This window comes from Anomalospiza imberbis, chromosome 12 (genome assembly GCF_031753505.1).
Source record: "Anomalospiza imberbis isolate Cuckoo-Finch-1a 21T00152 chromosome 12, ASM3175350v1, whole genome shotgun sequence".
Classification (NCBI taxonomy): Eukaryota; Metazoa; Chordata; class Aves; order Passeriformes; family Viduidae; genus Anomalospiza; species Anomalospiza imberbis.
The window spans coordinates 13,270,265-13,296,155 of NC_089692.1; the positions used below are offsets into that span (position 1 = coordinate 13,270,265).

The 25,891-nt window shown below is 44.6% G+C and overlaps 1 protein-coding gene and 1 long non-coding RNA gene across 2 annotated transcripts; one reads left to right on the forward strand and one right to left on the reverse strand.

Annotated features, from left to right (window-relative positions):
* The first annotated feature begins 253 nt into the window (after positions 1-253).
* RFWD3 (ring finger and WD repeat domain 3) lies at positions 254-24,168 on the forward strand. Its single transcript, XM_068202849.1, has 13 exons — positions 254-536; positions 2,828-3,209; positions 4,591-4,829; positions 6,527-6,624; positions 6,720-6,917; positions 9,127-9,218; positions 11,380-11,494; positions 16,141-16,369; positions 17,584-17,734; positions 19,906-20,082; positions 20,688-20,902; positions 21,162-21,379; positions 22,018-24,168. The coding sequence occupies exons 2-13, from the start codon at positions 2,830-2,832 to the stop codon at positions 22,159-22,161; spliced, it is 2,256 nt and encodes a 751-aa protein (XP_068058950.1). The 5' UTR covers positions 254-536; positions 2,828-2,829; the 3' UTR covers positions 22,162-24,168.
* Positions 9,299-11,312, reverse strand: LOC137481262 (uncharacterized). Its single transcript, XR_011003420.1, has 2 exons — positions 10,605-11,312; positions 9,299-10,569 (listed from the first exon to the last, which is right to left on the reverse strand). It is a non-coding gene; the product is annotated as an uncharacterized lncRNA (long non-coding RNA).
* Positions 24,169-25,891: the final 1,723 nt, after the last annotated feature.

Sequence of the window (25,891 nt, forward strand, 5' to 3'; positions counted from 1 at the left end):
GTGCGCTCCCCCCGGTTCCCCCCAAATCCTTTCCGGTTCCGCTCGGCTCACCTCGGGGTTCTCCCTGGTTTTCCCCGGCCCTTCCCCCTGTTCTGTCCGGTTCCCCCGGACTTCCCCGGCTCCCCCCGGTTCTCCCGGGCTCACGCCGGGCCCACCCCGCCGCCATGGCAACGCCCCGCCCACTTCCCTCTGGTTTGAATGAACTTGCGTTCCCGCTCTTTTCGCCGCGCGGCGTCTCCGCCAATGAAAGCTCGCTCCCCTGCTCTTGCCCCGCCCCCTATGCCGTCTAAGGTCTCGTTGCCCAATCAGACGACAATCCCTGCGGCGCTTTGACCAATCAGAGCACGCCCTACCTCCCTGCCTCTCGTCCCGTAACTCCCAGTTGCGTTAACCGACGGACAGAGCGATTGGCCAATGAGAAGGCGGAAGCGGCTCCTATTCACCCAATGGCAGCCGGCGCGGGGGTCGCAGCCAGCCAATAGGGCGGTGGGGGCGGGGCGGCGCGGCGCTCGAGCGCGCGGCTGGGCCCGGCGGAGGTGAGCGGGGCGCGGCGGGGCCGGGCCGGGTCCGGTCCCGGCACGGCTCCGTGCCCGGGGCCCGGCCGCGGTCCCGGCACGGCTCCGTGCCCGGGGCCCGGCCGCGGTCCCGGCACGGCTCCGTGCCCGGGGCCCGGCCGCGGTCCCGGCACGGCTCCGTGCCCGGGGCCCGGCCGCGGTCCCGGCACGGCTCCGTGCCCGGGGCCCGGCCGCGGTCCCGGCACGGCTCGTTTCCCCCGAAACCAGCTCAGGCTGCCTGCGGCTGCCGGAGGGGGGAAATCCCTCTCCCGTGCCCTTTTTATGACGGGTTCGCCTTTAGAGTACGCGAGCTCTGTGAGAAGGCGGCGGAGGATCGCCGCCTGCGGAGCGCGTGTGTCGCTTGGGTCGTGCTGGGGTTGTTTGGCTCCTGTTAGTTCCATGGCGAAGCGGGCGCGGCAGAAGCCCTGCGGGCGGTGCGGAGCGGGGCCCGGCTGCCCTCCGCAAGGGGAAGCTACTGCCTCAGCCTTCAGGGCGAGCCCTGGAGCTGCCGGCCAGGCTCGGCCTCTGGAGGCGCCCGGAATTCCTCGTTTGCGCCCAGGAAGGTTTGTGGAGACCCTCCACCTGCGGGCTCTTCCCGGGGCTGCCTGCAGGGAGGCCTGACTTGATAGTGCTTTGGGCCAGATTCCGAGATTTAATCGTGAAAATGCCAGTATGAACGTTTTTATAAATCTCGCGGTTAATGTAGGTAATGGAACGTGCTGCCGGGAGAGGTTCTGGGTGTCCCAGCCCTGGAAGTGCTCCAGGCCAGGCTGGATAAGGCCTGGCGGGAGGTGTCCCTGCCCTTGGCAGGGGCGTTTGGGACTGTGTCTTTAACCCCTTAACATCATGATTCTATGTGGTGAAAATAAAGGGTTTGTTACAGTTTTGGGTGGCAATTCTATCGTGAACACAGTACTAGAGCTGCAGCGCTTCATGGTGGTCAAGCAGCTGTTCTGGTGGGAAGTGGTAACATCTGGTTTTGGCCTAGCTTAGGCTGAATTGGTGATCAGGATAAGAATGATAAAATTCCTAAGTTAGAATTTCTTAAAATATCTGTAAAAATATTTGAACCTCAGTACAACCGCTTTTATTAATTCTTGTATACGTTTTCTAGCTACTTTTTATACACAACTAGCATTTGCTCTCTTTATGCAGCCCTAGTTGGGTAAGTTTGACCAGCTTGATAAGACTGGTGTTTATGCTTTGGGCTTCTAAATAGTGCTAAAGGTCTGCAATTCCCAAGGCTTTTCAAGTTTATGATTGCTTAAGTACTTTTTGGAGAACGTGAATGATTTCCAGCAGCTTGCAGAATTTAATCCACACACCAATTCCAATAAAGGACTTTAGAGTTTTTGGTGAATCTGTTCATTCAATTAATGAGACAATCTTGAACTTTTTTGTGTTGTAAGAACAGTGTGACCAAAGTGCTCTTAATTTGGTGACTGACAGCAGCATGAGAATTAATAATGCACAAACTGTTGTCTCTGTCTTTCTTCAAACTCTCAGGTAGTACTCCTGGAGGTAGCCTGTGATCCATATGCCAAAGATGCAGAAGGGCAGCCATCCTTAATATATTTGCAGTTTTACTGCAAATTTCATGTTTATCCAGTCTTGGGCTGAATATGGATCCACAAATGCTGATGCTGCAGATAACTTGGTACCAGTAATGTCTCAGTCACATGTTCTGCTGTCATGCCCTTTCTGGTTTTGCCTTGTGTTAGTAAATACCTGAAGGGCTGTCCAGTGCACTGTGGGTAAGGGTCACAGTGATCTGTTACAATAAGGCAATTTTATTTGAAAAAACTTGAACGTCAGTCAAGAGAGCAGTGTAGCAAAGGACCGTGTCACAGAGCTTGTTTCTGGCTGAATCTGTGGGTGCCTGTGCAGTGCTGCTCACCTGGGAGAGTCTCTCAGATATTTCCAGCTGTTCCTCAAGATCCATGTGAATTTACTTGGCAAGTAAATGATGGCAGCAGGAAAATATTAACTATACAGACTCATCCAAGTGCTTATTTAAGTTGATTTTGCAGTGTGCCTTTGGTGCTAGCTGCTGTCAAGCCAAAGACTTTGAGCCCAGGACTCTGGGAGGGTGCTCCCAGCTCACATATGTGTATTGACTTGTGGTTTAGCTCTGCTGCAAAGGACAAATTTTCTCTTGACTGAATTCTAAAAACATTTTTAGTCACCGAGTGCTGTACCTGGTTCTTGCTACCGTCAGGCTACAAGTAGGGTACATTTATAAGTAAATACTAGTTTTCTTCAACTCCTTGCAGAAATGGCTCAAGAAGAGATGGAAGTTGATCTCCAGCCAGCGGCTGGTTACTCAGTGGAGACCCTCCAGACGCTCGCCCCGGAGCCCTCTGGTCACACGGTGCTCTCGTCCCACATTCCTGTGCTCGGGGAAGGAGAAGGCAGCACTGCAGCCCTTCCTGCTGACGACGCTGTTGTCACAGCCAACGCTGGTGCAAGGGAAGCGGCTGCAGAGCCTGACCTGCAGACGGGTCCTGCCACAGCCCCCAGTGGGCTGCCGAGGCTACAAGGGACGTTTGATCAGTACCAACCACTGCCTGTGCCACAGCTCACACAGCGCCCGCAAGTGAGGAGAGCTCACAGGCAGCAGAGAGTTGCTGGTTCCCAGAGGACAAGCAGTGCCAGGTAAAGCAGAAATGAAATTGGGTCTGAGCTGCCATCAGTTCAAAACGTCCTTGCTTCCCGGCTTACAGAGGCCAGCTCAGGTGTGTGGCTAGGGCCAAATCCAGGGTACCTCACCTTTTAAGTTCAGTAATAGCACAGCGACTTTCGGTCTCTTCTGCCAGGTTCTTTGCCCTTGTTAAGTGAATCCCTCTGTTTCATGTGTTGGCAGGGGTGATGCTGACTTCTGAGCCCTTCTACATTTTGAATTTTCTTTGCAGAGCTTGTGCTGCTGCTGTTCCCTCTGCACAGCCAGATTCCTGTCCATGATTCCTGCTGCAGTACTGATTCTCGGCAGTTCCAGCCAGCATTTAGCTCAGTGGAGCTTGTGCTCTGGTTTGCATTTCACCTTTGATTTGGGGTCTGCCTGATTGCATTTGCTCGTGACAGTTGCTGCAGAAGCTTTCACAAACATACAAACTGATATTTTTCCGTAGGGCTTTGTTTTTGTTTTTTGGTTGTTTTTTGTTTTAAACTTTCAATCAAAACAAAAAATCCTCTCTATTTAATACGGTTTGGATGGGATTAAAGGGGGGATGAGTGGGGATGCTCTCCAGCCAGAAGAAATAGGAATTTCTAGTTTATTTGTTTTTCTCTCATCATTCTAGCCTTTGTACGAGGCAAGGGTGAAATTATAATTAACTGAAGCATAGCTTTTAAATTCAGCAAGACCAAGGGCTCTTCTCTTCCCAGTTGATTAAACACAACTGTATTGTTTGCCCTCAGATTGCCTGTGAAGGTCACTGTAGTTGTGAGGGCTGGAAGGCAACCCGAGAAACTCCTTTGAATCTGAAGGATAATTGAGATGATAGCTGAACTGATGGGGGAGAGGGGAGGATGTTTCTATCTAGGGATGAAGTTCCAGTAGAAAAGAAGAGGGAAAACAGAAAGACTAAGCACAAAGCAGTCAATGGAATGAGGCTCTGATCCAGGTGGTATGCATTCCACAGTACCAGTTCCTCCAGGAACCAGGGCTGAGTTAGGGTTGGAGAGACAGATGAGGAGTTTCCTTAGGCTTATTAGAGAATGATACTACTTTGTTTTTCTCCTCTCCAACCCCACCATCCCCTTCTCCCCCCAAAGAAGGCAATATCATTGTTGTAATGAGAAGATTTTCTTTGAACTAAGCAAAATGGATCGTTGCTGATCCTGCTGATTGTTCACAGCGTGGTCTATCCTGTGTGATTGCCCCCATACCAGAGAAGGCCTGACTGGATAACAGTGACACCTTCCTGCTGCAGTCAAAGCCTAGAAATTTTCCTGCAAACATGCATGGGGAAACATGACGAGTCTTTAGCTTACCTGAAATGACTGTGGCTTTTGTTTCTTGCATTTCTGGACTCAGGGCAGCATTGGACCATTACTTTCAACTCAGTAGGACCCAAGAGCCATCTGCAGGAGCAGTTCCACACCCGGAGTTCCCACATATTGTGAGGGACGCCCAGGCACAGCGCCCAGTCGAGACAGTAGAAGTGAGTGACTCTGGCAGCAGCACTTCTGAGGAGGAGGAGGAGGAAGCAGTGGAGGCAGCAGCACCACTGTTACCATCAGCCCAGGAGAATCCTTCAGCAGCGAGCTCAGGAGGTTTGTGCTGTATGGGAGCTGTGTAGTGAGTGATTTCAGACACTTTTCTTGCTGTTTCAAAACTCAGCAGGGAAATCCTTTCAAGCTTCTCAGCAGACGGTGCTCAGAGATCTTTGTGCCCACAGCTGACAGGAGCAGGCTGCTGCCACACGGCTTCCTGGCAAGCAGCTCCTAAGAGCAGCAGCAGCAGCAATGGGTGATTGCTACCATAATGTTAAATACAATCTTTTTGTGTTTGCAGACTGCTACTTATTCTGAACATTTCCAGGATTATTTGTAACTTAAATTTAGAGATTATTGCTTGCCACGCTTCCACTCTTATATATTATTAAAGAGCTCTATTGAAGACATCAGGTCACAGCTTGGACATCAGCAAGTGCTTTCAGAGAAGGATCTGATTCAGTATTTTTAATTATTTGAGATTTCAGCCTGCATTAGTTTATTTTTCATTCCTGTGTGACACTTAGCTGAGGAGATGGAGGTGCTTTTTGTTTTTCTTTTTCTTTCCTCATTTCTTTCTGTCTGACAATTCTTTATCTAAACTCACGTTCATAGGCTGACATACACTTTGATGACATTTTTTGTGATGAACAAGCACAGTTTATGTAAGAGTACCAAATAGTTGACTTGCTAGTCAAGATTATTGATGCCCAAAGAATACAAGAACAAGGATTTTTTTTTACTTCAGTCTCTATGGAATGTCCTTATGATTGACTCTCTGCCTTCAGTTTTGGTTTTGATTGGCTAGCCCACCTTGTTACCTTTTTTCAAAGGGTGTGTGTATGAGGGGTCTTATGAACAGATCCATTCTGCTTGCTCTGACATAGTTTTACACGTGACAGGAGCCCAAGCTGTTAAGTGCTGTATATTATTGTGCGAACATATGCTCTCTGTTGGATTTTCTGGAATTCCCTTGTTGTTTATATAAGCCAGTGGCTCCTCTTACAGCCCAGAACCACAGAGGTTTTATTGACATTAGCCAGGGTCAGGTGATGCTTCCACTGGAGGGAGAGTATCTGCCTTGATTACTAATTCTGCCTTGATTCTTTTGTCAGGAGCTAGAGGGGAGGCAGTGATTTCTTCTCCTTTTTTACTGTGCTAGTGGTGGTGATCTCCACATAGCAATTCAGTGTGCCCATGCCTCAACAGATGGGCTGACAGAGGCCCACCACAAAAACATAGGGAGAGTACCAGTGGAATTGGTAGTTCAGACAATTGCCAGCTGGAAAACTGCTGAAATCAGAGTGAATGGACAGCCAGCGTACGGGAAATGCTTTCTTGGCACATGAAATATGCATGCTTAGATCCCTTGGCAAAGCAACTTCTGCTATTGGTGTCTGTCTTTCTCAGGGCATAATGATGCAGGAATATAATCTTACATCAGCCTAACTATAGACCAGGTCTGTTTGATTTGAGCAGGTCAGAAAATTCTGATAACAATTGCTGTCCTCAAAAGACCTCTCCTTTTTCACTGACATTCTGTTGCTTTTCATAAAAGAAAACATGAAATTATTCAGCACTACTGTTCTTGTAGAAGGCCTTACACACAGACTGTGTCCAGGGCACTGATCTGAAGCTTTGTAAGTAACCTTTGCTGTTTCACTACTTTACCTGTGCCCTGATGATTTCAGATCAAAGCAGGAAAACTCCTTTTCACCCCATTATGAATCAGGTTATTTAAGCAATGCTTTCTTTAGTTTCCACTCAGGTCCAAGCAGAACCATCTCGAGCTTTGTCTCAAGCTTCTGCAGAACATGAAAATCATGAAGATGAGACTGAAGTCCAGCAAAAGCAAGTAAGGTGAACTAAATGGTTTTGGAGACAGATTATATATGATAAAAGCTGCATTTTCTGAAACAGTTGTGTTGTTTTTTAAATTTTTAATCCTAGACAACTCCACTAAAGAAACTGGAGCCACCAGTTCCTGCCGCACCTCTGGATGAGGAGGAGGGAGATACCTGTGCAATCTGCTTTGAGCAGTGGACCAATGCTGGCGACCACCGTCTGTCTGCGCTGCGGTGCGGGCACCTCTTCGGCTACACCTGCATTGAGAGGTGGCTCAGGGGACAGGCAGGGAAGTGTCCTCAGGTAAAATGGCTGTTTGTGTGCACTGGAAAGCACTTAAAGCCCTTATTCTGTGTGCCTAACTTGTGCCTCGGATGTGATCACTGTAAGTGTTACAACTGGTTGCTGCATGAAGCCGCTGTCAGAAGTAACAAACCCCGCCATTATTTTGATGTCATTAGGCCAGTAACAACCAGCAGTACTTTAAAGGATGGGTTCTGACTTGGATCTTCTCCCTGAAGTAGAGCATTTGTGAGTAGCAGATGCAAAAGTTTGAGAGTTCAAGTGCTAAACTTGGAAATGGTTTCAGAATGCCCCAGTTTGGTCCTGGAGAGAACCACCTGGAATGGAAATAGCAGATGGATTCCTAGGCACAATTAACTAAGCGCATAGACTATGTTATTGGACAGAAAATCTGTCTGAGAAATGTTTTGGAACCACAGAATGGTTAGGATTGGAAAGGACCCTAAAGATCATCTAATTCAGTTTTCAGTTGATTAATCTTCTGTTTTGAGCTGTGTCTGCTTTTGCCCCCTTTAAGAGGACCAGGTTGTTTAGGAAGCTGGCAGAGAGCAAACTGAGAAGCAGGTTACATCTTTTAATGTCCCTTTGCAAGTTGTAAAATCAGCTTTTGGAAGTTTTCTTTCCAGCTTTCTTTCCATGGTTAATACAGATCTCCTTCAATGAGGTCTACACTTCTATGTGATGTGTTTCCATTCCTTACTCCTTTTTTCCATGAAGGAATGTTGACAAAAAATAGGTCAATGAGTACCTTGTAAATAGGATTCAGTTCTGGCACTTTCTGAGTCGGTGGCTGGAAGCCCAGGGTTTCTTTGTTTTTGTCATTTTGAGAGCTTCTGTATTCTTGCTTGACTTTGCAGGATTCCCTTCTCTCAACAAGAAACTTCCTCTTGACGTGTGCTGTGACTAAACCTAAAGAATCCCTGTTGCCATAGCAAAGGCCCAAAGTTGATTTTTCTTACCCCTGTCAATTCTGTGTAAGCTTTTCTTCCCCCACTTCAGGCCCAGACAGAATTCTGAGAGACCTGCCTGGCATATTTACTTTTTGGAATTTTGTGACTGCTTTCTTCTTGAACACTGACATCTCAAGGGTTGTTTGCTCCCTCTTTCTCTTCCAATGATACAAATACTAAAAAGCTCCTGGGAGAACTTGCTCTGGAGAGAACCTTGAAGCTAAATCATCTTCCCTTCATTTTCAGTCACCCTCCTTTGCAACTGGGTGTTCTCTGGTTGAATGGCCCAGAGTTGCTGTGCATGGTCTGTATACTAAGTGGCTTGAGTGTGAGTTACTGTGAAATTGCAGCATTCCTGATCCTGCCAGTGGCAGCTGCTGACTGCCAGGAAAACTGGCTTGGCCATTTACGGCAGTTTTTACAAAGGGGGGAGGTTTTCTACTCTGACACTATTGCTTGTGCTATCTTTGTGCTGCTAAGTAATAGTCAAGTCTGCATTTGAAGCATACACAGTAATTTAATGTTTAGCTGAGGTTACTCGATCTGAGTATTCACCTGCCTCTTTTCTCATCAACAAAGAATATTTGCAAAACAAACTTGGAAGAAATTATGGCATCTGCAAGTTCTACCTTGCCTTCTTTTTAAGGTGAATGTAATGTACTAAATGATTGCAGCTAGATGCACAAAATTATTGACATTTCTGATTCCCTGGGTGTCACTGAAGTCAGTGAGCTGTCAGTGTTTCATACAACACTGGAATGCTTTTATGGATTTGGGCCTCTACAATGTGATTAAAGGAATATAGTACAGAAATAAGAGTTTGGAGTATACTCGGGTTCCTAAATTCTTGTCTGTTGGCCAAGCAGCAAGTCTTGGTGTTTTCAGACCTGAGGTTGGGCTGGTGTTTTGTTCTAGATCTTCTTGATGTCACTTCTTTGTCTGATTTGGACTTTTTTATCCCTGGAACTTACTTGACCATGCTGCTTTGCTGGTGCATTAGCAGAATGCATTTAGTGGGAGGCAAGGAGATGGATTATTAAAGATGCAGTAGGATGTGCAACTTTAGTTGTAGCCCTGCTTAGAGCTCTGGTGTCTGTATGAGGGAGCACATTGCAAACATTCTTGTGTTTGTAGCGTTGTTTTCCAGTAGAAAGCCCTGCCTTTCAGAGCTAAATAAAACAATACCTAGGGACTCGTAGGGATGCACAGTTTGGCTAGTTAAATTCCTGTAGATGAGCTGAGCTTGTGTTTGATTTCAGTGCAATAAGAAGGCCAAGCGTTCCGACATCGTGGTCCTGTATGCCCGCACGTTGAAAGCACTGGACACCAGTGAGCAGGAGCGCATGAGAAGGTACGGAGTCTCCACGTAAAGGTACCTGGCACTGAGAGCTGCACTCTGCCTTCTACTTCGTGCTTTCATTTCCTGCATTGTCTGAAGCAATTTGTGCATTCCCTTGGGGTTTATCAGGAGTGTAGCTACCTTAAAGAACCAAGGCCTTGCTGTGTTGCACATCTTAATTTTCTTTTGGATCAGAATTCTCGAGTTTGCATTTTGTGGCCCTGAAACAGCAAAAGCTGTCTTGTGCTATATTCTGAAATGTTATCATGGGAGAACATGCAAAGTTGATGCCAAAAAGCTGTATGTTGCTAATTCATCATTAGATGGGAAAAGCAAGGCATAGTTAGGAATGCAAGGAGGGTGAATAGCTGACCTTTTCTGCCATCTTTTCTGTATGCATTAAACAGAGTAATACCTCATATGAATCACTTTCCATCTTGCTTTGTCAAACTCCTCATGTAGCTTTACTTGCAAAAGGTCAGCAAGCATTACTATGACTCCCACTTCCCTTTCCAACTTAAATGTAGACTTTGTATTGAAAAAGGGAAAAGCAGGTATGAAAATGGGGACTCATTTCTTTTCAGTAAGATGCTGTCACAGATACTATTCTGAAATGAAAAGGCTGCAGATATCTGAGTTCTTCTGAGTCTTGTGTTGAATAGAATTTAATTGGGGTTTCTTCACATGTCTACAACTATACCAATGTTCTTTCAAGGCAGTCTTTCAACAGAAACCTCACTATGCTGGTAATTATAGATCAGAAATGATTGAGGAGTAGCAATCAGGAAGGAGAGAATCTCTCTTCTTTCCAGATTGCCACAGCCTGATGATATTTGAAGTGTACCTTTAGAAGGGTGATGCTTTTTCATTGAATTAACACAGAAAAATAAATTATATATATAATTTTTTTCAAAAGCATGGAAAACATTTGGGCGTGTAAATCTTGTTATCTCTCCTGAAGGGGTAGTTGTCTGACTTCTGTTTGTGTCTCAGAACCTCAGTGCAGCCGTTCCCCACATGCCCTGCCCCTTCTCTGCCTCCTGTTTTTGCTGTAGGCAGGGAGCAGTGAGTGTCTGTGGGTCCATGGAGCTGCTGGCAGTGGCTGCCTTCTGGCACACAGCCACGAGTGGAGCAGAGATGTGTGTGTGCATGCATTAGTCTTGTTTGCACATAGTCTTAAATTAGGTACAAGATCATGGGGTTCGTTTGTCACATTCAAAAAACCTACCAGCCTTCAGGCTTTGCGTATGGACATGAAGAATGTGTTTGTGATTGTTAAATAGGCATTTCATCTGTTTCATCTGCAGGAAAAAAATCACATGAAAAAGCTATAAGGAAAAGACAGAATTCTGTGCTTTGGAACCTATAAGGAAATGACAGAATTCTGTGCTTTGGAACGTGCAAGGCTAGGTCTGTGTATTTGCAAAATACCTAGGCAAGCTAGAGCTCCCTGTGCATGACTGACAGAAATAACTGGAATATTGCAGCTTTTGACATGCAGAATGCAGTGGGCAACATAGACCAAGTGTACAGCTAATTTTAAGGAGTGTTGGTGTTTCTTTCCCCACTTTAGCTATTCCTTCATGTAAGCCTGTAAGAAAGATAAATAAATTCAAGTAACTTATCCAAAGTGCTGCTGCTAAATGGTGTGTATGCACTTTTGGGCTCACGGTGAGGTTGTAATTGGGTCTTCTTTATGGGCATTCACAGAGAATTTATCTGTATCATTTTTTCTGGTACAGATATATTTTCCTAAAATACAAGATTAGCTACTGGTAGTAGAGACAAGCCTGAAGATCTTGCTGTAATATAGTTATGCTGTGATGTGCTGTGTTACTGACACAGTGTATTACATGGACATGGTGGTAAAGGATTTGCTTAAGTGTTTCTGTAGGGGAAAGAAAATTGATTTCCCATTCACTCTCCTCTACTAAATTAGTCCTTTTGGAGAGGATGAGGAGAAAGGCTGCTGGAACAATACTTGAAGTGAGTCATTCAGAACAATTGCATAACTGAGTATCTCAAGGTGAATGTGTTGGGTTAGTGCGGTACCAGGTTTTCTGTGACTGTGGATTTGCCTGAACAGAATTTATGGTGGGATGAAGTCAGAGGTATCCAAAAGTATCCAAGATAATACCTAGTCCTAAGGATTGCTTTCCTCTCCTTCCTCCAGCTCTTTAGAAAAGGAGCAAATGTTGCGGAGGCAGGCGGAGCTGGAATCTGCACAGAGCCGTCTCCAGCTCCAGGTTCTGACAGATGAATGCAGCAAGCTCCGCAAGCAAGTTCAGGTGAGTCTCATGCTACAAATACACAGAATGTTTCTTTCTCTTCAGCCTGCCTTTTCCATCTTCCCTTGGAGGTGAGAAGACAGGATTCCAGTTTTAGTAACCATCAAGGTTTAGTAAACTCAATTGGCAAATCATCCCAAGGTGATAAAGACATCCTGGGCTGGAATATTCATGTCTGCTACAAAAACTCTGACATTTTCTTGTGCTTTTAAGACTTAATTGAACTTGCAGCACAACACTAGAGTTGTTTGAGTGCTGATGTTGCAGGTTCCCCCTCAGGTTTTGTGGTGCCCGGAAAGGCGTGGTAATAAAGAACCAGACTTAGTCTCCTCATCTTTCTTGTGCTTGCATCAAAATAAGCTTTGGAAATCTCTGTAGTAAACCTGCAGTACAACCTATTATCACTAGTTAGTCAAGAGTCTCTGAGAAGCAGTTTGTGAAGAGGCATGGCTACTTCAAAATTAAAAGAAAATAAAAAAACCCTAGGGGTGTGGGTTTTTTTGGAAGGTTAGTCAACATTTCAGTTTAACTCCTTCTGGTGCCCTGGGCCCTGGCCTGTCAAATAGAGGAGGCTGTACGTGGGCTGAGCAGCTGTGGAGAGGCACCTCTTAGAGCACAAATTACTGACTATAAATGATGGGTTGTTGAATGACTGCTTCCTCCTGGCTTATGCAATACTGAGATATTTTGTAACTCATTCCAGCTGCTTTTTCAGGATTCCTATAAATTATGGACTCTGCTTCAAACTGTGAAGGTTTTCCAGTGAAAACCTAGGTTTTCCAAGAGTCTGTTTCATTGCCAGTTTGCTACCTTTTGTTGAATGAGGCAGATGATATCCTCTCACTGTCTAGTAGCCTGCTTATTTTTAGGCTTTTCTATATTCCTGGAATTTTTTTATAGCGTTGGCTATTCATATCTGTACATTAAACAACATCCTCTTTGCTGAAGTCTTCCTGTGTGACATAAGATAAGGCTTTATAAATTCCCTACATTCCTGCATGAAGCCATAAGCTCATCATCACTAATAAGAAAAATGGTCCACTTCAAACTTTGGCTTAAGAAAAATGCAAATAAGATAAAATTGCAAGTCCATAATGTTTTCCTGCAATTCATTTGGTCTTAAATGATGGAGTATCCAGTCTCACTGAAGTCACATGTTATAAAGATTAGGTACCCTGTGTTCTTTAAGCTCTGTTTCAGTATTTATACTGCACTCACATTGTACTGTAGTGGTTAATGGAAATGCTGGAAGCGATTTTAAGGTGCTTGTTTATACTGTGAATAAACTGAGAGTAAAACAATATACTGGGGAGCAAAAAAGTCAGCAGGAAGTCCACAAAAGTCTTTAACTTGTTTGATTGCATTTTGAGCAGATGCCTAATGAGCTCCTTGTTTTAGGAGAAGTCATTTAGTAAAACAACTACTTGCACAGAAGTATTTAGATTTGGAGGTTTCTAGGCCAGCCTCGGTTGGTTGATTGCAGTGTAAGGTTGAGTTGTTCAGGTTTTTTTATTGCTAATGCTCTTGAACTGTGCCCAGCAGCAGTCATGGCACTAGTTATGACCTTTTTTTAGGTTTGTATGCATTTTTCTGTGCTCTTACCCTTTGAGAGTCTTGTTCATTGTACTTTGTTATTGAAGTATGTAATGTTATTGAGACTTGGAAATTGATGTTTTTTTAAGTCTTTAGCTATATGAGAATACATGAGGAAATGAACTTGAGGAGAGCTCTGGCAGATAGCCCTCAGGAGTGGGGGCTGTGCTGAGCTGTGTCCTGCCCACCACATGGAGGTTCAGGCTTGTGTTTTGGAACCAGTGCTGCTGACACCTTACTTTACCTAATGTTTTTCTTTTGGGTGCAGAAAGAACTTGGGAATGAAATGTGAGCAACTGCAGTACTCCTCCTGAATCTGCCAGTATTTTCAGTAAAAGTAGCTAATGATAAGCAAACCATCTCTGCCTTCTAGTATTGATATCACTGATCAGCTGGGGTAGGAGATCTGATTTTTGCACATGGGAGGCAGTAGTTCTCTTTGGGTATGGAGCAGAAAAAGGAGAACTGGCAGGGAAATTACAGGAGACTGCATGCTGCTGTGGAGAAAAAAGCAAATGTAATTGTGACCCTTGCAGAGATCAGTTTATGTTGCTTGATGTAATGGAAAAGGTTTTTTAAAATAGGATTTTCAGAGCATCCAAAAAAAAATGAATGGCAAAATATCAATAAAAATTTGTGTATCCAATACCTCTAGAAAAAAAAAAATAGGCTGTTTTATTGAATAAAAATTGTTCATCTTTGTGATCTTTGTGTTCACCTCCAGTTGATGTCTGGAGAAGTGGAAGCTGGTATTTCATTGCTGTTGTTTATAGTGAAGCCAGTTAGAAATGCTCCATGTCCTTTAGACTGAATTTGAGCCTGAACCCCAAACAGAGGTGAAAGGTGGAATGTCTGCAGTGCTGCATCACAGCTTGAGGTTGTCCTGTCCCGTGTTTCTCTGTTGAAGGCAGGGCTGGGGCTGTGCAGTGCCAGGTGGCAGGTGTGGCTTCTCTAAGAGCTCTGTGGGAAACAGCCAGAGAGTGACAGTCATTGATACCTGCCTTTGTCTTGAAAGCTTCATAGCAGCTATTAGGGCTGTAACCTGATAACTCAAAACCGTTCTGAATTTATTGTAGCTGGTGGTTTTCCTTTCCTATTCGTTGTGCTCTTCTGCTTCTTCTTCTCCTGTATGCTCCTCAGGAAGACTTTTGCTCTATAGCTCATTCTTTCCCCCCGGTGTGACTGTGTTCATTCGTCACTGCAAAGGTGAGCTGAAATCTAGAGACAGTCATAGCATGTGCAGAGAGAGGAGTCTGCTCTCAAGGCCATTAATTGACACCAGGCATCAGGAAAATTCTGCAAAGCATCTTAAAGGGAAGTATAGGCTTTTACATAATGAACAGAATGTTCTTTTGAGCACAATATGTGGAATTTGTCTGCAGTGCAATGTTTTTAATCACCTTGCTAATGTGCCTCCAGTAAGACTTCCTGGTTCTGCTGGGTTTGTCCATTGTGTTTAAATGTAAACATTGTACTAATAATCCTTGTGATTTTAATTGCCTGGTTTCCTTTTTAATAACTTGTGTGAAAGTTGAATGTTGAGTGCAGGTGACAAGGAGAGTTTTGTAAGGTCCCCAGAGCAACAGATAATTTTAATCTCTTCTGATCCCCAGTGATTGTGATCTTCCCCCTTCACCTTTTAGAAATACTGAGTTGATTAAATTTTTGATTAAAAGTTACTTTCTTCTAAGTTAGCTGTGTTTTGACTGACTGCTTACTCTAAGCCTGAAGCTACAGCTTTCATCATAAGCATCCTGACAACCCTCACACCCCTTCTTCCTTGTCCAGGTTGTTTTGTCTTTTCTTGCTCTCATGGGATGATCTGGAGTCTCCAGCTTCCTTTTCTTTCTTTTTTTTTTTTTTTCCCTAAACTTTTATATTCCCTTGGGACATTTGCAATGTGCTTGATGCCCAAGAGATCAGACCTCTGTAAAGTATCAGAACTGCTCTCCTCTTGAGCAGCTTCCAAAAGTTATAGGTCTTCATAGCTATTAAAGTAGAGCTTGAACTTTGATTTTGCCTTTTTTGAAAACTGCTGCCTTTGCTTCAATATAGGTTAAGTGGTGGTGGCTGGTTCACTATTGAGGCTGACTTGCAATTACTGATATATTCATAATATCATTCTTGTGACCCTTAATTGTTTAAAGATTATATAGGGTTTGAAGCAGAACCTGTGTTGCTTAGACAACAGAAAGCAAGTAGCAATTTTCCTTCAGTATACCTTCCTTCTTAAATATCCCTGGGATTCTGTATTGTCTGGTTTTAACCTTGGATTACAAGATGGTCAAAATCCTTTTTGGGAAGGGACACTTCTGGTTGACTCACAATATGCTGATGCCACTACCTTCATTTCCACCTTGCTCTTGATGATCTCAGCAGAAAAAGGAATTCAAGGAATACCTTGTTCTTCACAGAAGCTGTTCTTGGCCATGCCTTTGCTGAATATCCTTGAGCATTCATCAGTTGAGGTGGAGGAAAAGAGGGGAGGAGGTGATAGAAGACAGAGCTGGAGCTCTTGAGAGTTGTGTCGTTCCTGGAATTTGCTGCAAGGGTTTACAAGAACAGGGTCATCGTCATTAAATTGACTGACTTGTTTCCTGCAACGCCCTTTGTGTTGAATCTTGGGCTTTTTTTTTTTTTAATGGGGTATTCTGGAAATTCTGGAAAATGGTTTTAATTGACTTTCTCTTGTGGTTTAGGGACACATAATACTTGGCAGTTCATTCCCTTCTGAACAGCATTGATCTGGTAATAGTTGTTACTGGCTTTTATGTGTTGCCCAAGAGTCCTCTCTTTCACAGAGTATAATACATACAATAACAGACTTTGAATACATTTTGCCAGTATTTACATAGCCAGTATTTGAATGCTTCTGTTGCTCACTATCATAGGCCATGGACTTAGAAATGTAGTACTTCAGGAATAGCATGGAAATGGGACTATATATTCCTCTTTTATCTGAGAACAAGTACAGTTGGAGCACCTGAAGCAGAGAGCACAGAAGGTTACAGTGCTGATGATGCATTAAAGCTCTTTGGATTTTTTCTTTGCAGGAGCTGAAGGCTCTGGTGGCCCAGTACAATGTGAGCACTTTGCAGCAGCCTGGCAGCTCCCGCACCTGCCTCCCAAGCAGCCTCCCCTCCAGCCAAAGCCAGCGCAAGTACCACTTGGAAAAGGTTTTTATGGTGTCTCAGACTGGGAACTGCAGAGTGATGGCATACTGTGACTCACTGAGTTGTCTTGTGGTATCACAGCCTTCTCCACAGTCTACTTTTATTCCTGGTAATTAAGCAAGTCAACATTTAGGGGTTCAGAAGTACAAGTTAATGTCATTTCTGCTTTGTCCCTGCTCACTGCTTTTCTGGTTGGCCTTTGCATGTGCCTTGTAGACTGAGAATACTTGTAAGACTCCCCATGCTTCATCTGGCCCCTGCATTTATAGCTTCTACCTAGCAAAGGAGCTTGTTTCCCTGGCACTTCTATGGCAGAGTCCTAGCAGAGGGTCTCCAGCTCTCCTGCTGGAATGCCACATACACGGGAAGGTAAAAGGTGTGTCTGGTAATCCTTGCAAAGGTGGATCTTTTGAGAGAAGGCGGCCAGGCAGTGGGGCCTGCAGAGAAGCTTCCAGTGGTTAAGTGAGAAACACTGCTTCCCAAATTGTAGGTGGATTGATGCACATGCAGCTGATTTGTCAGTACTCTTAATTAAAAAAAAAAAACCAAAAAAAAAAACCAAAAAAACCACCACCAACCAAAAGCAAACTCCTTTTAATATGAATGCCTGAAGCACTGTTCCCTAATGAGGAAATAGGAAGCCAAGAAGTCACAGTCAGCCCTGGTTTTGTCTCACTGTTAAGTCCAGGGGCCAATGACCTGACATCTGGACCAGTGCCAGTGGCTTTTTCAGTGCCATACGTGTGGCATTAGGAGTCTGAGAGCACTTATTTGCAAAATGCTTTCTGACTGATGAAACTTACTTTATTTGTTTAATGGGTTTGAGGTTAATGTGCCTTATCAAGACATAACAAAGTGGTTTTCCACTTTTAACTGGTCTCATTTTTCTGGCATTTGTAGCCAGGGACTGAATCTCTGAATGGAGGCTTTGTGGTGACTCTTGTAGCACACAGGTTAAGTTCACCTGTGACCATTCTTTGCTGCGATGCCTGTTCTCTTAAATAGCCATGTAATCCTGCTCTTTGTGGTTTTATCTGCACAAGAGTGTCTTTGAAGAAGCTGGCTGAAGAGCAACAGGCCTTGTAACAAGAATTGTAACACTGGTACTGAATTTGCTCTTGCTGACTGGGATCCTTAAGGATTTAGCTTTGTTGCCATTTGAATTAAAGAATGATTTGTGGCAGTCTTACCCCAAACAACAAATAACTTACATGTTCATCCCACCACGGGCTTCAGTACAGACTTTGTAGTTCTGGCATAGAATAGTCAGTTCTATGCATATGCTGCTTCTCAATAATCTGCATTACCCTTCTTCTGTGGCAGGTTGTGGTGTTAAGATGATGAGCTTGGCCAACCTGAAGAGCAGTCAGTACATCCCCATCCACAGCAAACAGATTCGGGGCCTGGCTTTCGGCACTCGAGCCGATGGTTTGCTGCTCTCTGCTGCCCTGGACAACACTCTCAAACTCACCAGGTGAGCCCTGCTGCCTGTCCCTGCAGAGTTTGGCTGTGTGCAAGAAGGTTGGGTTGGATTTTGTTCTGTCTTGCAGCACTTGTTATTCTGCTTTCTGAAAGACGCTGCAAAGAGCAGGTCTGCGTATTCTTCCTGTGTGTGGGAACTAACAGAGGGAAGGACTTATTGATGCTTTTGCATCTTTAAGGTGGAGGTGTCATGGAGCTGCCTCTCTCTGATTATTTTCCCGTGGAAAACAAGTAATTCTGCATGGATTAGCCAACTGTGTTGAAAATAAATAACATAACATATAGAGATGACATTTATTGTCCACTTGGTTTTCTGTTAGTGCAGGGAAATGTGAAGCATGAGAATTTGTACAGCATGAAGCAGAAGTAAAGGAGAAGTTAGGCTGGGCTTCTCCTTCTCTGCACTGATGTTGACTTTATCAATTTTAAACTTCTTGCAGATCATGGAATTTATCTGGCATGTGAAATGCATAAACAGCATTGTTGAGCATGTGCTAAGAGGCTCTCTAGAGCTAGCAGAGTCTTAAAGCAGCGGGTTGGAGACTAATTATGCAGAGACTGAGAGAAAAATGTGTCCAGTCCTGTTAGAATTTGCAGTTTATGAGTGTGTTTTCTTGCTGCTCTGCTGCTCTTCAGTCTTAATCTTAAAGTGCTTCAAAACTTTATTGGTTGACTGATTCTTACTGAGTTATATTAACATCTCTGTGCAATCTGTCTGTCAGTATTTGGTTAGGCAGGATAAGTGTCTGTTTTTTGACTAATTAGTCTCAATACTTTCCCACAAGTGAAGCAATGAAGAGAACTTAATCCTGCAACAGAAATGTACAGAATGTTTATTTCCTGTAACCATGTTGAAACGTTTGCTAGACTAGTTAAAAGTAAAGAAAACTGTCTCTGATACTCAAGTCAAGGTGTCGGATTTCTAACTGATTAGGCTGATAATTCTTTTCATGGTTTAATCTGAAGAGTTAGCAAACACTGCAACAAGGAACCAGACATTTCCATATCTGCCTCTCACTGCCTGGTTGGCTGCATCAGAGCTTGTGATCCTCTTGCTTTTGTGCTTGATCCCAGAATGTCTTGGAGTTAGGTGTTGGCTTCAGCAGCATCTTCATACTTTTTTCAGTCTCCCTCTGAAAGAATAGTCCTCTTTGGCAATCTTTTTTCTCTAGTTACTAATTTCATAGTCATCCTCCCCGAAAGAATTATCCAAGATGCCTTTATGTCTCCTGCTCTGGCTTGCAGTTGTTCAAAATAGCACTGGGAGTTTGTTTGGTTTTGGGTTTTTTTTCATCCTCTTGTTTTGACACAGTCACTGCTCTGGTATCAAACTCCCCGTTTCCCCAGATAGATCTTTGTAGTTGTTCCCCTTACACTTACCTGGGAGCAATTACTTGTTTCTCTGGAGTCATGAGCATAATCACCTTCCCCAGGGAGAAGCACATGTGTTACAAAGGATGTCTGGAGTTACTTTGATATGTGCAGTCTTCTGTGCTGTTCTCAGTGTGCAAAAGCATGTTGACAATGCTGCCTTTTGCAAATATGTCCTGATCTGATACCAACTTCATCTGCTATTCTGGGCTGTGCCCCTCTGTGGACTCTCTTCTTTTTTAGAAACTTGATTTGTAGAAGGAATAATTAATACTATAAATGTACTTTCAACTGTCCTTAGCCACTCACTGTCTCACTCTTGCTTAAACTGGATTCTTTTGAGGCATAAATACTTTTCTTCTTGTGTAAAAGAAGGGAAATAATTAATGAGAGATGTAATGTGAAGAGATGAGCCCTGTGATCTCAGGAATATGTGGTATTACGGGACTACAACAGCATTGCTTCTCCTAATTGTTTCCAGAAAAGTAACTTAGCTTTCTCTTGCCAGTAAGGCAGCTGAGACCCTGCTGTGAGATTTCCTCTCCCAGTCTCCAAAGATCAAACTGGAAAAAGAAGCATTGGCCTGGAAGAATTATAAATCACTTGACAATGTCCAAGGGATTATTCTGTTTGGGTTTTTAGATTCATGTCTGGAGTAAAGGAGAGTTTGGTCTAAAGAGAGATGCTTTTGTCTGAAGACTTAAAAAAGCTAGATTAGCTTACTTTAATTGTGCAGTTTTCTCATCAGTAGATACTTGTGCAACTGGTCAACACTTTGCTTTTCTTCTGCAGCTTGGCAACAAACACTGTGGTGCAGACATACAATGCTGGCCGTCCTGTGTGGAGCTGCTGCTGGTGTCTTGATGATACAAACTATGTCTATGCTGGATTGGTCAATGGCTCTATCATGATATATGATCTGAGAGACACAAACTCTCATGTCCAAGAACTGGTCCCTCAGAAGTCAAGGTATGGCAGGAGGATTTATCATTCCTCTCAACTAATATACATCAAGTTAAACACGGCTTCTTCCATAAATCGCACAACAATTACAATAGTTTAAATTGTATTATGTGAATCTCTTGTTCAAAATTCACATTTAGCACAATCTCATACGGTTGTATGGTGTTTATATATGACCTTATGGAGATGCCAAGCACTTGTGCTCCTTTTAAGGCACACAAGAGTCAGAAATAGACCCACTGGTGCAGTATGAACAGAAGAGCTGAATTTGTTTTGGAGCTGGGTTTAGTATTTAATTTTGAAAGGACAAATTACAAAGAGATGTGAAATTTTGATGCTTCTGTTTCTTACACTCTGGGAATCAAACGCTGATTTGCGCTCATCTGATGTGTGCTGTCTGCTGGTTCTGTAAAACATAAGGCTCAGTAGTTAAGCTGGATTTAATTTATACTTGACACATCCACTGGCACTCCTTGCTTAAAGGACCATCTCAGAGCCTGCTTAGGCCCTTTCTTTGCCATGCAGTTGGAGAACTGGAGCTCTGCAGCAGCGAGCAGGACACCAGCAGAGCTGCAGCTGACAGCACTGACTCTTGCCAATGACCCTTCCAGGTGCCCCATGGTGTCGTTGTCCTACCTGCCCCGGATGGCCTCAGCATCACTGCCTTATGGTGGGATATTGGCTGGGACCTTGGAAGGAGCCTGCTTTTGGGAGCAGAAAGCTGGCAACTCCTACCGGCCTCATCACCTGCCCCTGGAACCCGGAGGCTGCATCGATCTCCAAACAGAGATCAACACGCGGCACTGCCTGGCCACGTACAGGCCTGGTACGTACTGGGATGTCTCTGCAGGCTCTGACCACGGCTTCTCACTGCTCTGGGCTGAGCTCAGCAGCAGCTTTGGTGCTGTGGGTACAGCAGAAACACAGCACCTGCTCTTACTACAGCAATGAGCATCTGCACATCAAGAAAAACTGGGGATGAGCAAAAGGAGGCAGCTGCAGGCTGGTGCTGCTTGTATTCCTATAGCTAAAGCCTATCTGTGTGTACCTTTTTCAAAAGTTACATTTTTATTTCTACTACACAGGTAAAAATAACCCATGTATGCGTTGTGTGATGATGGAACTGACTTGCAGCCCGCTGACAGAGGGCTCAGAAGATGTGGTGTGTTCCTCTAACCCGGTTCAGACTTTCAGTGCTGGTCCCACTTGCAAGTTGCTGACCAAAAGTGCCATTTTTCAGAGCCCAGAGGATGATGGGAGTGTCTTTGTGTGTGCTGGTGATGAGGCATCCAATTCTGCTCTGGTATGTCTTGCTCCTTTCAGTGTGGTGTAGGGGTTTATTGGAGTTCTTAGGAGAGAAGCCTTATCAGTCACAGCATCAGTGTGATTTGGTGGGAATTGTCGTGCACATTACCCTGTGTTAGTTGGTCTGTAGTAGTGCTGTGGCAGATGTAACTTCCTGATAGCGTGGGACTCCCAGTCTTGGGCAAGGCCTGTGGTCTCCATCCATCAAAGGGCATGTAGGCAGTGAGCCCCTGCTGTCCCCCAGGGGAATGGGGCTGGGCACAGTGGCACAGCTGGGCCTTCTGAGTGGTGTAACAGACTCAGTGGGATAGTTAGTGTGGTAGGCACTGCAGGAGAAGGATGCAGACTTTTTAGGAATGATGGGGAAGAGGACAAGGGTTGCCTTTTGTATGAAAAAGCAGCCCAAATGCAGAAGATGGACAACAGGCTGCATGAGAGCTCATGAGCAGTGGGGTCAGAGAGGGTGGTCAGGGTGGCATTGTGCTGCAAGTCTGTTAAAGACCACCAAGCAAAGTGTGAAAGTAGAGAAAAGGTCCTATGAGTAAATTGAGGAAGTCTCTTCTGGAGAGAGGAAGGTCTGTTCTGGGTAGGAGGGGAGAGTTGTGCAGTGCTTGACCTTGTCTGTCCCTCCCACAGCTCTGGGATGCTGGAAGTGGTTCCTTACTGCAGAAGCTGCCAGCTGACCTGCCTGTGCTGGATATCTGCCCCTTGGAAGTGAACCAAAGCCACCTCTTGGCTACTCTGACAGAGAAGATGGTGAATATCTATAAATGGCAGTGAACTGTCCCTACGCTTGCCACAGACTGTCCAAATATGCTGCTGATAACCCTACACAACTGTTCAGTCCTGCACTTGCTGCTTACAGGAGACAGGATCCATTACAGCACCTTTCTGGCAGTGGGAAGGAACTGGGATGTGCTGGTGCCCAGAGCAATTCCTTTCTTCTTCTGTATTCCTCTTTAGGCCTGTCCTTATTTCTTCTTTTGTCAAATTTTTTAGTCGAACTCCACAAGCTTCCTCAGCACAGCAATAGTTCCTGGAGTGTCTCCAGTGTGTTATTGCACTTTTTTTTTCTGCTGTGCATACAGCACAGGGACTTTCAAATCTCTGCTACAAATGAATAAATAAGAGGAGCTTGAAGACCTGAGACTCTCACTGCACTTTCTTGTGGAAGCTTGCTGTGATTACTGGGTGATGAAAAGGCATCTTGTAGCATTGCTGATACACAGTGTGAAAGCCAGTTCACTGCCATGGGAAGCACACTCCCAGTGTTCTGTTGAAGGTCTAGGGTCAGTTGGCAATTATTCCCTAACAAGGATGGATCCTGTTTTGGGGCCATGGAGAGAACAGGCTTGAAAAATCTACAGAGAACCTTATTCCTTTGTGGTTTTTTTTTCCATGAGCATATAATTTGCACTGTAATTCCTTAATTCTCTGCCTTCTTTTCCTTCTCTCTTTCCTGCTTTACCTGCAACAAACTTGGACAGTTTGGTTGTGGAAGATGAAAATAGTACTGGAGAAGTACAGGTAAAGAAGAGGGAGATGATTCTTGTACTGCTGGCTGCTGCAGTCCACAGTGTTCTTTCTTAGAGAGGAATGCAGTGAAACAGCCAGTACATTGGAAAAGAATGCTGGCTGCTTCTATTGTTTGGGGGTAGAGGAGCTGGATTTTTTTCTGGTTTGAGGAACCAGCAGAAGCTCAGTGATTTTTGTCAGCTTGGTTTTACTGACCTTTTGTCTTCCTTAAAAGACAATTTACAGCTCCACAACTGGTCACAGGGAGCTTCCAGTTGTGTTTGTGTGAGTGTGCTGCAGCTACTGATTTGTGTAAATGCGAGCCCGTGGGGTGGGATCACAGCCCGGGGATGTGTGGGCAGGTGCTCTCTTAGCACCTTACAGTAAATACTCATCTCCAGGTCAGATCATGGAGGGGGACTTCAGTTCCATTTTATATGTAACAAAGTCAAACTTGCGAGGATGTTGGAAGCTGCGAGACAAGTTCCCTGTGCTGGAATGTTATCCCTTGGCACACCTCTGCCTCTGGATGTGGTGAGCAGCAGCTGTCCCATTCAGATTGAGTGTGCCACCACTTCAGGTGCCAGGATAATTGTATTTGCTGAAGGCTGGGGCTTGCACAATGTGATCCTGTTTGTCTTAAACAGGACTAAGATCTCAACTTAACTTTATATTTTTCTGTATAGTATTTTGTTCCTATATTTTTATACTGTAAAAATAAAGTGTTTATTATTATCAAATATAAGTGGTGCTGCTGTACTTTGAAAATAGCCCTCAGTGACATTCACTGGATGTCTTATGAACATTATCAAGGGTTCCCTTATGCAGGTGAGGTTTCTCTTGCTTTGTATTATTTCCAGGTCACACTGAGCTTCAGGCTGAAATAATGAAGGCATTTAGTGAATGAGTCCTTGCTGAACCATCCTGATGCAGCCAGGTGAGGGGAAAGAAGAGGGTTGAGCAAGGTCAGGCTACACACATGGGACATCTTTTAAATGAAAATAACTCACTGATACGAGAATTTTTGGCATTTTAACAATGTACAGGAACCTAAGGGTTGGTAGAATGATATTGTGAGAAGGTCTCTGGTAACAGCTAAACCGGAAGGAGCAGGATGCTCTCTGCCATATTAGTACAATGAGCTTCTTGTTCTCAGCTATTTTGAGGCATCATTTACGTTCTGTCAACTCTAGCCCCATCTTACCACAAGAAATTTGAAAAGCTTCAGACATACACAGGAAAAAGAATGAAAATGTTTTGGTTTTCTAGGTAGTCCTTTGATTTTTGATTTTCTGGGTAACACTTGTTTTCTACTTTATACCGCCGTACAGAAATAAGAGATACAAACTTAAATGCTATTAAAATTATGGAACATGACACTTTCACATTCTCAGTTTTCAAACCTAGAGTGTCAGGAAATGTTCAAAGGTACGTGAGGAAACCTTGTAACACTTTCCTACTCCCAAGTTTGCAGCAGGCTGCAGGGAAGCCCACCTAACTGGTGTGCAGAAAGCCATCAGCACTGAGTGCTGATAAAAGGTCAAATGTGTTAATTAAATATTTGCTCATCTCTGTCTGGAGTCAAAGGGGCAGATTTGGGATGGAAGGATGAAAGAAATCAGTGTCTCTGCATTGTGCAGGGCAGCTGTCAGGAGAGGCTGAGCTGTGTTGCTCATGTTTCAGGCACAAAGCCACTATGTGGCTATTTCTGCCTCTGTCTCTGGGAAGATTTTGTTATCGTGGTGCAGGGTGGCCCCTTGGCAATTCCTGTAGTAAATCTGCTGTGAGGTGATAGGGTAAAGCCAGGCAGTGCTGTGGCTCCTGCAGACAGGGCTTTGCTCTTAGCTGTGCATGGGCATTTTAAAATATTTTTCTCCAGGCTATTGCAGGGCAGTACCTTTTTAAATTTTAGTTCCTGTGAAAGCAGGCCTGGGGGACAGTGCAGTGCTGGCCAGAGCTGGCTGTGGTGGCTGCTTGGTTGGCAACAATCCAGGCCCTGCTGCTCCCTGCAGAGGTGTGGTGTTGGGGGTGGCTGGAGTTGGACAGCCGTGCTTTTGGAGAAGGGCTGTCTTCCACATCTCCCTCTAACAGGGATGATCTGGTGTTAGACTGGTGATCCATAGGGTGAGGAAGCAGCCCCCTCCAGGCCTCCACATCAAGGAATTTTGCTGCCATAGCACTTACCCTGGTGCTTTAGCTTTTAAAGGGACTCTGGTGAGATTTTGACAAATAGTCAAAAATGTTGCAGATGAGAAAAGATCATCTGCAAAGCATGAGCCTAGAAACGAGCACAGCTTGGTGTGAGTGTGTGCACACCAGGCAGGATGGGCCAGTGCTTTTCTCTGCTCTGGCTGTACCGGCTGCTTCCTGCAGGGCAAAAAAGCAGCTACTTTGTGTCCCAAATCAAATTGGATTAAACCCAGGCACTGTAGCAAGTGAAACAAGCAGCTTAAACTGAACTTTGTTACACAGAGGTAGCCAGAGAATCCCAGTGGGATTTAATTTAGTTTTCCTTTTCCATTTGTGAGGAGACATGACAAGATTTTCAGCTTCTGTACATTTGCCGATTTTCTACCAAGGCAGTAAATTCCTTAAAAGACTCACCTTTCTGCTGGTTTGTGAAAGGGAGAATATAGGGAAAAAAACAGCTCATAGGAGAAAAACAGTTCAGTTGTCTTGCAGAGTACCTGGAAAACTGAGCAGAGGGGGTCACAGTGCCTCAGGAGCAGGACTGCCCTCAGCCGAGTTGCTCTTGGCCCCTGTGAGCACTCAGGCATGTTGATGTCAACAGCCTCCCTCACTTATGATAACGATATTTATCATTGTTTATTTGCTCTTATGATCGTTAAAGATATTTAGACATACTGCTGAGGAGGCAGAAGTGCCTCCTGCTCACATTACTTCTCTTTGTGAAGGAGGTGGCTGTGCTCAGATGGCAGCCAGAGCTGTGGGTGCCCTGGTATTACGGCGCACTGCGTTCTATGGGCCTGTGGGA

Bases quoted from the DNA above. Each gene is read 5' to 3' on its own strand.
- RFWD3 (XM_068202849.1), top strand. From the start codon at position 2,830: ATGGCTCAAGAAGAGATGGAAGTTGATCTCCAGCCAGCGGCTGGTTAC. The intron at 4,830-6,526 runs GTTTGTGCTGTA...TGCTTTCTTTAG, and splicing joins TTCAGCAGCGAGCTCAGGAG to TTTCCACTCAGGTCCAAGCA. The intron at 6,625-6,719 runs GTAAGGTGAACT...TTTTAATCCTAG, and splicing joins CTGAAGTCCAGCAAAAGCAA to ACAACTCCACTAAAGAAACT.